Source organism: Dermochelys coriacea, chromosome 5 (assembly GCF_009764565.3).
Source record: "Dermochelys coriacea isolate rDerCor1 chromosome 5, rDerCor1.pri.v4, whole genome shotgun sequence".
Taxonomy (NCBI): Eukaryota; Metazoa; Chordata; order Testudines; family Dermochelyidae; genus Dermochelys; species Dermochelys coriacea.
In genome coordinates this window covers 36752899-36766818 of record NC_050072.1, presented here as the reverse complement: position 1 = coordinate 36766818, position 13920 = coordinate 36752899, and the positions used below count along the sequence as shown (strand labels likewise).

The 13920-nt window shown below is 42.7% G+C and overlaps 1 protein-coding gene across 2 annotated transcripts in view; it reads right to left on the bottom strand.

Moving 5' to 3' along the window:
- Window positions 1-4427, bottom strand: part of MAP3K1 (mitogen-activated protein kinase kinase kinase 1) — a 97114-nt gene extending 92687 nt beyond the window's left edge. Inside the window, exon 1 of one of the 2 annotated variants that reach the window (XM_038402825.2) lies at window positions 4396-4427. In XM_038402825.2, coding sequence (XP_038258753.1) covers window positions 4396-4412 — 17 coding nt within the window. In that variant the 5' untranslated portion in view covers window positions 4413-4427. Of the gene's footprint in view, window positions 1-3557; window positions 4005-4395 lie in introns of those variants that run through there. The other variant, XM_038402823.2, reaches the window with a different exon arrangement.
- Between the last annotated feature and the right edge of the window lie 9493 nt (window positions 4428-13920).

Below are 13920 nucleotides of genomic sequence, written 5' to 3'. Positions count from 1 at the left end.
TATTAAATTCATAACAGTTTGTTCAGTATTAAATATAATCAGTATAAATAAGCTGATATCAAGAGACATGGAAAATAATTTTATTGTTGTGTGTTCAGGTTGCATTTCACATTAACATTAGAGAATGAACCAAAAAACAAAAAAAAATAATTTTTTCTGGAAGTTTTACCTACTATTTGACAAAAATCAAAGACAATATAACTGAGAGATTAATGAAACAAAACATTTTTATTTTGTGTATTTGATAGCACATTGCAGAGTCAGTTTCACTCTTTCCCCAGTTTATCCTGCTGCTTTATGTGGGTCTTTCACACAGAAATAGAACAGGAAAAATCTATCTATAAAAAAGAAATGTGATTGTAATACCAAAAATGCTGGTAGGGGGACTTAAGAGCAAGACTAGTATCTGCTAACTACTAATGGATGGGTAGAGGGGAAGCAGAGTATAACTAATGTATTTATTTAAAAACAAACAAACAAAAACAATATACTATACATGCAAAATATTGTATTTTGATGGACTTCATCCATCATATGTTTGCTTTCTTAGATTTTAAGCTTTTCTGGGCAATGATTGTGTGCACACATTCCCATTTATATAGTGCACAGAACATTGTGGACATTTTGAGTACACAAGAAATTCTTAATTATTTTGTATTTGACTACATTTCAAGTTGACTATATTCCTTTATTACTACAGTAGGTGTAAAAACTGTTTAAATTATTGAAATACTCTGACAAAGGAGGGTCCCCATACCTGTTTACAGGCAAGACTGCACCTAATATACTGAAGTCTTTAACATGAGGTTTATACAATATTGCTGAATTTATAGCATAATTAATCCTTCAGTTAGATCTCTTATAATTAATTAACAGAGACTGAAACTAGCATTTCAGAACTATGATGTAATCTCATTGCACTATTAAACAGAATAATGCACTTGACATTTAATATTCTCTCAAATGAAATAATTGTTACATCTCTATTATTAGAGCTATGGAGATGGTGCTATAAGCCACTAAAGTTCTTGAAACCTTTCTTCCTTCAAATTGCATATATATTCATACTTCAACATGGGCAAACATAGGAGCTTTAAATATAAGAAAAGCTGTCAAAAAGTGTTTGAGAGAGAGAACAGGAATTACCTTAAAGAAATTCTTGTATCTGTGGAATTGGCTAGCAAGGATGGAGTCAATATTTCAGCGTAAGTGTGATCTCCTGATGTGACAAATGTTTGCCTGCTTGAACCCATAACAACTAGCAATAAGTCCCACTGAAAATTATTGTGAGAATCTTTCACTGTTTTTAAAGGCATATTTTGATGCTGTTTACGCTAGTTATTTTTCCTCTGATGTGGTATGGATTGTTTATATTTGCTACAGGGGTGACACCTACATATGGGGGAATAACATGAAGTAAAGTACATTTTAGTTTCATACCTTGACAAAATCCTAGAGAGAATGCTACAAAATCAAATTAATTAAAGTCACTTGCCTAAGTGAATATATCATCTTTCCTATTAATCTTTCTATAGCTAGATTGGTGGTTAATCTGTTAGTGCCATATTATTGTCAAATAATGTACACTGCCTTAAATATAGACCAAAGTCTATAAACAGTACAGAATAGTCTAGATACCTAAACAATTGTTGATTTTTGGACAGACTGCCATATTAGTAAAGCATTCTCTCAAACGGAAATCTTTTATTTAATATCTTTCTACCACAAACGGGAAAGACGGATTTCTTGAGGTTTCAGTGGCTAACTGAAGGCTCCTTTTCTCTGTAACATAATTGTAAAATTAGGTTTCAGAGTAGCAGCCGTGTTAGTCTGTATTCACAAAAAGAAAAGGAGTACTTGTGGCACCTTAGAGAGAAACAAATTTATTATTTTTTTTTATAATTGTAAAAGTAAACCTATTAACAGTCAGTCTTCACCGCCATATGGCAATTCACTATTTAACCATGAAGCTTCACATAACAATCCTTATGAAACTAATTGTTAAATTTATGTCAAGATTACAAGATCTATTGTCACCATTACCCTTGCCTATGCACACACTAAAAGCTAGCAAGTGTACATTAAAAGTAGTAAGTACAATGTATTCTGAAGCACATAAGGAGGCATCTTAAAATATGCACATGATAGCTTTAATTCTGAATGCCTTTGTGTAGGTGATATATATTATATCAAATGCACTGTAGTCATTGAACTTGTGCCTCTGTTCGCATCACAATACCTGTTAATTGGAAAGCTCTGTAAAATCCCAACTCTTACCAAATAGGACAAACATTGCAAGGGCACAATATATCATCTCACAAAACGTGCAACCATTCAAACATGAAAAGGAGTACTTGTGGCACCTTAGAGACTAACAAATTTATTTGAGCATAAGCTTTTGTGAGCTACAGCTCATTTCATCGGACGCATTCAAAACATGTTTTCTCTAGTATAAACCCCTGAAACACATTGCACTTTCTACATTTTTGCAGTGCAGATATTCACGGGGTTTTGTTTTTTTGTTTTTTTTTTTTTACTAAGCAAAAACAAAACAGTTCCGCAATTTCAAGTGAAACAAGCCAAAGAAGAAAGGACTCATTTTTATTAATATTTAACTTTAAATATATTTGCCTTTACTTTCCCAGTAGTTTAAATGTAAAAATCTAAGACTTTAGAGAGATTATTATCTAGATTACACAAAGTAGAAGCACTTTTAGGCGGGGGAGTGAGTACGGAAGGGGTGATTTAGAAAAAAAGATTCAAATACACTCGGCTATCGTTCTTGCACCCAAAGCGAAAGACTGCTGGAAGGGTTAAGGGTTTAACTGCACTGAAATTGAATGGCTGACACATCCGGTCCTGAGTCCTCAACCACCAGGGCAAATTCAAACTTCAAAGCCTCTCAGAGCTCAGGCAGAAATAAATCAAACCCCCCCCCCACCCCCAAGCAGCTGTGACTCCCATTTAACTAAGACCCAGGACTCCCAGAGCCGAGCACGCACAAACGGGGTGGCAGGGCAAAGGCAACACAAATGCAAGAGTTGGTGCCAAGGCTACAGTGCTGGGAAACACAACCTCAGCTCCATTAACCTGCAGCTCCTCCTGCATAAGCCAGCTAGGCACTCAGCACAACCACACAAACTACTGGCCACTCACCACCCACGCGCCCGGCTTCTCTTACAGCTGACAGCTCCCCTACAAACCCGGGGGGGCTGACGGGGGTACGACCCCACCCCCATCGCCCTGTAACACCGTCCCCCGCCGCAGATCCCACCGCCTCTACACGCGGACTCGGCCCCGGGCGGCAGCCAGCAGCACGTCCCCGCTACCTGCCCCTTGGGTGGTGCACCCGGCTCCCCGAAAGCTCGAGCGGTGGCAGCGGGCAAGGCTCCGGGCGAGCTCCGTCCCCTGCTCCGCCAGCAGCGCCGGGCCTCGCCGCCACTCCCGCCCGCGCCCCCGCTCCCCTCCCAGGGGCCTTCTGCCCCCCACATCTGCCCGTGTGAGGCGCTGGGGTCCGTCCCCCCCCCGCCGCCCGCTCTCAGCCCGGCGCCCCTCACCCGGCAGGGGGAGACGCCTCCATCCTCCTCTCGTCGGCTCCCGCGGGGCTCCGGTCCGGCAGCGGCTCGTGGGGCGCGGCGCAGCGGCCGGGGGAGGACGCGGGGCTGGCGGGGCCGGAGCCGCCGGCGAGGCAGCGGGGCGGCGAGAGGTCGGGGGACTCCGGCGAGCCGGCCGGGGAGAGCGGCGCCTCAGGCAGCCGGTCCAGCTCCACGCTGCGCACTTTGCGCAGCTGCTTCCGCCGCCAGTCGGAGCGCTGCTCCCGGCCGCCGCCCGCCGCCCGCGGCAGCCCCCCGCCGCTGCCGGGCACGCTCCCCGCGCCGCTCTGCAGGCTCCCGGAGGCGGCGGCGGCGGCGGCGTCCGCGCTGCTGCCCGAGGATAATCCCGACGACGAGGTGCCATTCCCCGCCGCCGCCGCCATTTTCTCTGGCGGGTCACATCGGGCTCCCGAGCGGCGGGGGGAGGGAGGGAGGCGGGGGGATGAGCCGCGCTGCGCCGGCGGCGCGGGCTGCGCCAAAGGCGTACGGGGGACGGTGGGGGCGCCGTAGGGAAGGTGAGGCTGGGAGCGGCCGCTCGATGCCGCCCGCGGGCAGGTGGTGGCGGTGGCAGGACTCGGCTGTGCCCACGCTGGGCGGTGCCCCGGCTCGGAAGAGGGGGCCGGGCTGGGCCGGAGCCGCCCGCACCTGTCAGGCGGGAGCGCGGGGCCAGCCGCCTCCGAGTCCCATGCGGGGATGGAGCCCGGGATGGAAGGTCCGGGACCGGCAGGCGGCCCCTGCCTCCCCCGCTCCTCGTAGACCAAGGGGCCGATCTCTGCCCCGGAGGAGGGTGTGGGAGACTCACCCTGAAAGTCTGGACATTGTGTCGCAAACTAGCCTTGCCCCGCTCCCCCGGACCGGCAGAAGAGCTCCGCGCAGCTGCGCAACTTCCCTCTCCCCGGCAGACGTGAGTCCAGTAAGAGCTATTTCCTCACCCACCGTGGCTCTCTCTGATGCTGGGAGCGACGCGACTACAAATACACTGCAAACAACATTTTCACCCCGGCGCGTGCAGTGACCTACAAAGATTCCCCCCCCCCCCAACAAAACATATTCCATACATAGACAAACGTGGGTTTGTATCAAAAATGGCGGGGGGGGGGGGGAGGAGGAATAGAAGCTCATGATTTTGGTGCAATGCCCCCCCTAACAAGACCATTTCGGATAGTTAAAATAGGGTGGGGGTAGGAGAGAACATTCAGACACACGTGGAATGGAAAACAAAATCATCACACAACATTCAAACTACATGTAGCAAGTTGGCACATCTGTCTGAACGCCAGTGCAGGCGGCGTATTTTGAAGGTTATAAAATAAGATAGATCAAGTATCAGGCACTGAGGGCCAAATGTTGAGAAAAGGGAGGCTGGAAGCTTTCAGGGAAAAGTGCACAGGTGCAACTGCCCATATATTTGAATGCTTGTTTGATTTTTGCATACTGTTCAGATGCCTAACTGGCCATTTACACCTGTGGATGTTGGTACACAATCAGATTTTCATTTTTGCTTGCAGGCCTCCCACTTTCAATATTTGGCCCTAATCATCTATTGCCCCTTTTCATTTTACACTATTTCCCCCTCTAGCTATATGCTTAGAAACTAACTCCCAGGAATGCTCTAATCCCAATTTATATTTTTTTGTATTTTGCATTATAATATGCTAAACATATTAGACCATTCACTACACCTCAGACTACAGCTTCAAGATTGGTATGTGGCTCTACTCATCTATCCCAACACAGAAATTTCACAAATTGCCTAAAAGTTATTGTACACATAGGGTATTACCTACTTTCCAATGATATTTTAATAAGGGCTGATGAATATAATCACATAACGGATCTTACACATTTAAGTGTCCAATATTCATTTTAACATTATAGGCAATAAGGTAATCACACCTGGAGTTGAAGTTGCTTAACTCTTGCCACTGTTTTTAATTGTTTATAACTTTGACAAACTAACCATTTGGGATGAAGTTTTCCATGCCGGTTGCCTACCTATCACTGAATTTTTGGGGATTTTTTTGGCAAAAACAATTCACCTATTTTTCAGAATGAGGTTTGGGAAAAATACATTGTTTTGGCAGTTTTAAGAAGTAATAACAGCCAGTTTGCTTTGAGATGCTCTAGCCCAGTGGTTTTCAACCTGTGGTCAGTGGACCACTAGGGTCCACAGACTATGTCTAAGGGGTCCATGAAAGGTTGTCATTACCATGGAACAGAGGTTTTCACCTGGGGTCCACAGATTATGTCTAAGATTTCCAAAGGGGTCTGCACCACCATTTGAAATTTTTCAGGGGTCCACAAATGAAAAAAGGTTGAAAACTACTGCTCTAGCCCCTCCAGGCTTTAGAGCAGGAACTTAAAATTAGACTAGAATCAGGGTGAGGGAGGGGGGCGCCTTTGTGTCAGGGATGTGCATTTTGTCATCCCTAAGAAAAGCTGCCAAAATGTGGCCACTGTATAAACCTCTGGCTGTCTCAGTTCACAAACACAGTAGAGACTTATAGTTTGGCCACCAAATTCTCTGAAGATTTCATCTGTGCTGAGTATGCTGCAGCCAAGAACTGCAGGGACTGTGTAGAACTTTCCATGCAATTGCTCCTGCTGGCTGCCAGGGCCCACCGTGGTGCCAGGAACAGAACTGAGAGCGCAGGAGAGTTTTATACCCTTAATGTCCCTGCTGGCACCCAGGCCTAAGCAGTAAGCAGCCACACTGGAAAGCAGAGGGTGAGGGTGGTCTGAGCCTGGGAGGGTAGGGTCCCTTAATGTTCTTTTAATATAGATTTTTTTGTATGTAATATATTTTACCTTCAAATAACATTAGAATAACATTAAGGTTTTAAAGTCCTATTGAGTCCTGGGATGGAGCATGCCCAGTTCAAACAGAATCTTCAGGGAATTTAGCTGCAAAGATCTATCAAGTCTCTACTGAGTATGTGCTAATTGCAATTTTTCAATGGCTTAAAACTTGGCCAAATTTGATCGGACTTTCATGGAGACAACAAAAGGCACATCCCTGTCACAAAGGCCACCCCCCCTACCAAATTTCAAGTCACTGCTCCAAAGTCTGGGCATGCTAGAACTTTTCACAGAAAAGGTCACAAGAATATTTTAAGATGGCCAAAACAATTTATTTTTCCTTAGCCTTGTTTTCAAAAACAGCGGAACCACTTTGGTTGGTTGACATTTTTTGAAAAATATCAGCTCAAGGCAGACACCTGGCATAGAAAATTTAAGCCCAAATGGGTTACATTTGACAAAATTATAAGGTATTGAAAACAGGGTCTTAAAACGGGAAATGTCAGGCAACCTTAATAATAGGTGGTGCCACCATATCTGCCTATAATACACACAATTTTATTTATATATATATATATGTATATATATATACCTAGATATGGATGCATCATGCAGGTAAACATCAATACATTACATACAAGTATTGCAACAAGAACGGAAAACCACTTTAGTCTTATGAGACTAGGAACAGACATGTCGATCTTTTGCAGCCTTGTTTTGTAATCTCAGTAATTGTCTTGCACTGAAGTTGTAAATAATCTAAGATAATGGGGCATGATTTGAGAATGATTTACATTTCCTTGCTCTTGTTGTTAGTGTAGACTTTTATAGTTCTGCAAGAAAAACTTGTTAAAGCTTAATTATGTCTAGCTCAGTTTATCAGATATTGTGCAAACACCTGCTCTCGGAGCTCACTTTAAAATTTGTTACATTCATGGTTACAAATCTGAACATATAGGGATTTTGTGGAATGAAGTTTATATTTTTGCCTGTAGTACTTAATACCAGATAAATATTCAGAAGGGGAGAAACATTTGAAACTCAATGGCACACTCTCTTGCAGTTTCAGATCTATATTTGGACTAGAATTATTCAGTTCATAGAATATCAGGGTTGGAAGGGACCCCAGAAGGTCATCTAGTCCAACCCCCTGCTCAAAGCAGGACCAAGTCCCAGTTAAATCATCCTAGCCAGGGCTTTGTCAAGCCTGACCTTAAAAACCTCTAAGGAAGGAGATTCTACCACCTCCCTAGGTAACGCATTCCAGTGTTTCACCACCCTCTTAGTGAAAAAGTTTTTCCTAATATCCAATCTAAACCTCCCCCATTGCAACTTGAGACCATTACTCCTCGTTCTGTCATCTGCTACCATTGAGAACAGTCTAGAGCCATCCTCTTTGAAACCCCCTTTCAGGTAGTTGAAAGCAGCTATCAAATCCCCCCTCATTCTTCTCTTCTGCAGACTAAACAATCCCAGCTCCCTCAGCCTCTCCTCATAAGTCATGTGCTCTAGACCCCTAATCATTTTTGTTGCCCTTCGCTGTACTCTTTCCAATTTATCCACATCCTTCTTGTAGTGTGGGGCCCAAAACTGGACACAGTACTCCAGATGAGGCCTCACCAGTTCTTCTAGTGGCATGTCAAATGCAACATCCAGGCCACATACTGGGCATTTCCTATGTCTCCCTGCTTTCATCAAAGTATGCAGTACAGTATGTATGTACTATGGGCCAATTTAATCTCTGATGTAACTGCTGAAGTCAACAACGTTTTGGATTTATTTGGAAATTTATAAGAAGCCTAAGGTAAGAGAAGGCCTATTGCACCAACATACAACTGATGTCCCCAGAAAGCTTTGAAAGGTACAGACATTCATCTTCATTTTATGTTATTACAAATTATACTCTGAAAATAAATAACAGTAGGTTAAAATTTGATTTATTTTGGAATTATATCAGGCCTCAGCCTCAAGTACTTCAAATGGAAGTCAGATTAATATGCCACCACTCCCTCTAATAATGGAATCTGATTTTTGTTGTGACAATTATAGTGTCACATATTTTCTTCACGCCAGTAGCTCCTCTAGGCCTTCTGATGATAACAGCCAGCTTTCCATTATTATTTACTCAGGCTATGCAAAAGCTATATAGGGGACCTGGTCAGGATAAGAGTATGTTTCCCTATTTGCAGTGTATAAAAACAAGACTTTATTGCCCTTATATTTAGCTGTATTACAGTAGATAGTCTGTTCTTTATGGAATAGCATGTACTGTAGTTACCATCTTCATTCCACTTTACTGTACTTACATTAGGAAGGTAAATAGCATTTCAGATTGCCATCACAGTTTTCTTGTTTAAAGGTTTTTAAGAAAGAATCCATTGTTGTTTTTGCAGTAGGAAAAAGTTGTCTTTAGACACTTCTGCAAAGGAAAAGAAGAAACCCTTTTAAGAATATTTGCACCACACACCTCATTCATTCTGTCAGAGTTTCAAATGAACGAACTCAAGAAGAATTACATATCAAGAATCACTGTTAAATCATTAATTAATTAATACTTGTTATTTTAGTCTGTGGATGGATGTAACTACTTTTGTCCTTCCAATCCAGCTTCTGAAGTGTAAATGTAAAATACTTCACCTCAGGAGAAACTGTTTTGAATGTAGCAACTTCTGCCATGTCCAAAATTAAATCAACATGAAACCTACTTTTGCTATACTGAAGATAAGCTTTGCTCTCCTGGCCATTTTTAGAGTGATTTAAATATATAAACAAAAATATTGATTTGAACCATCAGCATGAAACTAATAACTTAGAAAGAGAAGAATTTTAAACCTTTAGTTTATTTAAAATTTTTATGCAATGAGATGGTAAAAGCAAGTTGTTTTAAAAGCTAAGCACATGGACATGTATAGGAAATCAATGAAGAGAAACTGTGAAAATGAATTACTCAAGGTATTAGATTAGATGAGTAAGGTTTTGTACTTTGAGGGTATGTCTATACTACCCGCCGGATCTGCGGGCAGCGATCAATCCATCGGGGGTAGATTTATCGCGTCTAGATTAGACACGATAAATTGACTCCCGAGCACTTTCCCGTCAACTCCTGTACTCCGCCGTGAGAGGCACAAGAAGAGTCGATGGGGGAGCGGCAGCCGTCGAATCACCACAGCGAAGACACCATGGTGACTAAGTCTAAGTACGTCGACTTTGGCTATGTTATTCACAGAGCTGGAGTTGTGTAATTTAGATCAATCCCGCCCCCCCCCCCAGTGTAGACCAGGCCTCAGAGGAAACCCTGAAACATTAACAGACTTCTCCAAATTAGTAAGAAATATATTCTATACCATGAGAACATCAATATTTGTCTATTTGTTTTATTGTAGTTTTCAAATAATTGTTTAAGGCTCCCATCTTGTACTTATGTATGTGCTTAATTTTACTGCTGTGAGTAGTCTCATTGACTTCATTGGGTATATTCATGGTAGTAAAGTTAAGTACGTGTGTAAATTTTTGCAGGATTAAGGCTAAATCTGATAAACATGTTGGATTAATCTAAGTTTATTGCATGACAAGAGCACATCAATTATTGCACAAGAAAATTTCCAGATATACAGTCTGAATTTTATATTTCTCAGTTTTATTTTATCTGGATGCACAAAGTCATCTCCAATAGCAACATAGACCAGAAAACTAGAGAGACAAAGACTGAGAATCGCTCCAAAATTAATAGAAAGATGTCAGTCATCTAAATAAAGGGACTGTTACAAGGACAGGTGTGTAACAGTAGTCTCAGCATTGGACATCAGATCCCGAGTTCTAAACATGTCTCACAAAAACTATTTATCTTTCCTTGGGCAAGTCACTTAATCTTTGTGTCAGTTTTTCCATATGTAAAATGGAGATTTCTACTTGTCTACCTTGCAGATTGTGAAGATTAAATAGCTAAAGTTTGTAAGCCACTTTGAACATGAAATGTGCTCTATGTAAGTACAAAACTGTACGATAGATGGTCAAGTAAATATGCATCCAGGAACATACATTTAAAGAGTAACTGTCCATGATACTCTAATTTTAAGAGTGTTAGGGCCTGATTCTGTCACTGGTTCCTAGGCTCCAATGTTTCACAACAGGAGTAACTTGTATCTGTTCTCTGTCAATGACACATGCAGAAATTTAATCTTGTCAAAGTAAAAGTGAGGGTGTGACCAAATGCTGGAGGAAAGTACATAGTCTGACTGGAAATGGGGAAGGAGACTTCTTGCATTCTAATTCTGAAGTAGATGAGTGAAAAGAGCTCAAATTATTGCCAGTTGGCAATGCAATTTGCATACACATAGGGCCCTCTAGTATTCAATGAGAAAAAACTGCATAGTGAGCCAGTCTTCAGACTATTCCATGCCGCCAGAGGAACAAGACCTAAGTGTAAAGAAGGGACCTGTTTTTTTATTGGTGTTCTCAACAGACAAGCAACTTCACAACCTGGAAGCACTGGAATAAACTGCCCAGGGAGATTGTGGAACCTTCATCATTGGAGATTTTTAAGAGATGGTTAGACAAACACTTGTCAGGGATGGTCTGATAATATGAAGTCCTGCCATGCGTGCAGGGGACTGGACTTGATGACCTCACCCTTTCTGTCCTACAATTCTATGATTCTAAACTACAAAATATTTGTATGCCTAAAGCACCATATGGCGCTTGAGCAGAGATTTGAATAGCACCTGTCTAATCTCAATTCAATTGGGATTAATGGGAGCAGAGGATGAATGCTCTGATGAAACTTGATTCAGGGGGTCAGAGCACATACAAACCTTTCCCTAGTCTAATAAACCAAGTCCTAAGGGGAAGTTCTCCCAAGGTTCTAGCATGGGAGTGAAAGGGGCAGAGATCTGGGGAGCTGAAGACAAAATGCCAAAATGAGAGGGGTGCGGTGAGGAAGGATACTGCCAGCTGCACAGTAGGGGAGTTGCTGACCAAGCTCCAGCTTTCTGTGATGCAATCTGGAAGAAGAGTGAGGCAAAATGTATAGGCCTCCTGAGGTCTCTTCCAACCCTAATCTTCTATGATTCTATGTGGCAGGCAGCAATGCTAGAAGGAGCTGAGTGTACAAGAGGGAGCTGCTGCCTCCATCCATCTCCGGTTACTAGTTCTGCCACTTTTGTCAAGCCATGGAAAGGGCTCTACTGTGAAATACAAATTTCTGACCCTACATCTTTTGCATATGATGAAAAACTAAAAACCTATGTAATAATTAAAGAATCTATGGCATGCATTAGTAAGGGAGCATTAATCCCCTTTAACTGGTGAAAGTCAAAGTGTCATAAATTACATTTTGCCTGCCATATCTACATTTATCCTGCAATTTCCAATGGGAGAATATTTCTTTACTCCCTGCCTAGAACAATTGGATAACATGGCAATGCACTGTTAAACAGGTGCAACATTTCCTTCCAGAGGTGGCTACATTTGAGTGGTAGATGAATTGATCCCTGTGTGTAGTTTAGGTTTATAAAGAATATGGGATCCCAAAGGAACTATATAAAGTAATATAAGATTGTGAATACCCTGTCTTCTGTGTTTGTCAAATCTTTCCTAAGTACTGGTTTGCATTTAATGAGTATAATTAAGCATGAATGTACAAAGCATGAAACATATTGAAGAAATAAGATGGACATTGCATCATATCCTGCAAGTATTCAGTCTGCAGAACACCTCTTTGGATGTGTTAAAAAAGCATAGAACTGCAGTCAAGGAGCTCTCAAACTGCTGAGCTACAATGGGTTAATTTAATTTAAAATCCACAATACCTTAGAGTAATATGAAGCTTTAATAGTGTTCTATGTTCCCTAAATTGTAAGTGGCAACATCCAAGGCTGGTTGTGAAACTGAAGCCTTTGGCCTAGAGCCTCAAGTTACTGTCTTGCAACAATTGGAACAGTGTGTGTGTTGTTCACAGAGAGAGTTCTATTTGGGAATATGGTAAATTTGGCAAGCTGAAGACTCTTCTTTTTTCACAATACCTATAATAATGTCATGAATATCCAGCATAATTTTCAACACAGTTAACCTCAAACACAGTTAAGTATAGAGGCTAAGAAGTTAAGAATCTTCTGTGCCTCTGAATGCATAAAGTAGGCAACACTGTCTACACAGAGTAAAGATGAGAGATAAGATGATTATGTAACATGATAACTTTTGGTCATGCCTATACAAGCAAACTGTGTTGTAACACTGCATGATAACTGGATCCCCTGACGTGGCAGATTTGGCTGTGGAGCTAGGCTCATACACATCTTGGTCCTCCATTCATTCTGGGCTTATTTAGTCGGCAGAAGAGAAGAGGCGGGGGGGGGGGGGATTTGATAGCAGTCTTCAACTACCTGAGGGGGGGGTTCCGAGAGGATGGAGCTAGGCTGTTCTCAGTGGTGGCAGATGACAGAACAAAGAACAATGATCTCAAGTTGCAGTGGGGGAGGTCTATATTGGATATTAGGAAAAAACTATTTCGCTAGGAGAGTCGTGAAGCACTGGATTGGGTTACCCGGGTGGGGGAAGACAGGTGGAATCTCCATCCTTAGAAGTTTTTAAGGCCCGGTTTGACAAAGCCCTGGCTGGGATGATTTAGTTGGTGTTGGTCCTGTTTGAGCAGGGGGTTGGACTGGATGACCTCCTGAGGTCTCTTCCAACCCTAATCTTCTATGAGTATGTCTACGAAATTAGGTTGAATTTATAGAAGTCGGTTTTTTAGAAATTGTTTTTATATAGTTGATTGTGTGTATCCCCACACAAAATGCTCTAAGTGCATTAACTTGGCGGAGTGCTTCCACAGTACCGAGGCTAGTGTCAACTTCTGGAGTGTTGCACTGTGGGTAGCTATCCCACAGTTCCCGCAGTCTCTGCTTCCCATTGGAATTCTGAGTTGAGATCCCAATGCTTGATGGGGCAAAAAACATTGTCGCGGGTGGTTCTGGGTATATGTTGTCAGGCCCTCCCTCCCTCCATGAAAGCAACGGCAGACAATCGTTTCGCAGTAAGATCGGTCAGGAGCGCCTGGGCAGACATGGGTGCAGGAACTAAATTAGGAGTGACTCGACCAGGTCATTCTCTTTAGTCCTGCCGGCAGTCCTATTGTACCATCTTATGGTGAGCAGGCAGGAGATGAGGATGGCTAGCAGTCTATTGCACCATCTTCTGCCAAGCAGCCAGGAGATGTGGATGGCTAGCAGTCTTACTGCACCGTTTGCTGCCAGCTAAAGATGTAAAAGATGGATCAAAAGAAGAAATACACCAGATTTGTTTTGAATTCATTTGCTCCCCCCTCCCTCCGTGAAATCAACAGCCAACAATCGTTTTGGTAAGGTCTGTCAGGGGCACTGTCATAAATATAAAGGGAAGGGTAAACACCTTTAAATCCCTCCTGGCCAGACGAAAAACCCTTTCACCTGTAAAGGGTTAAGAAGCTAAGATAATCTCGCTGGCACCTCACCAAAATGACCAATGAGGAGACAAGATACTTTCAAAGCTGAGG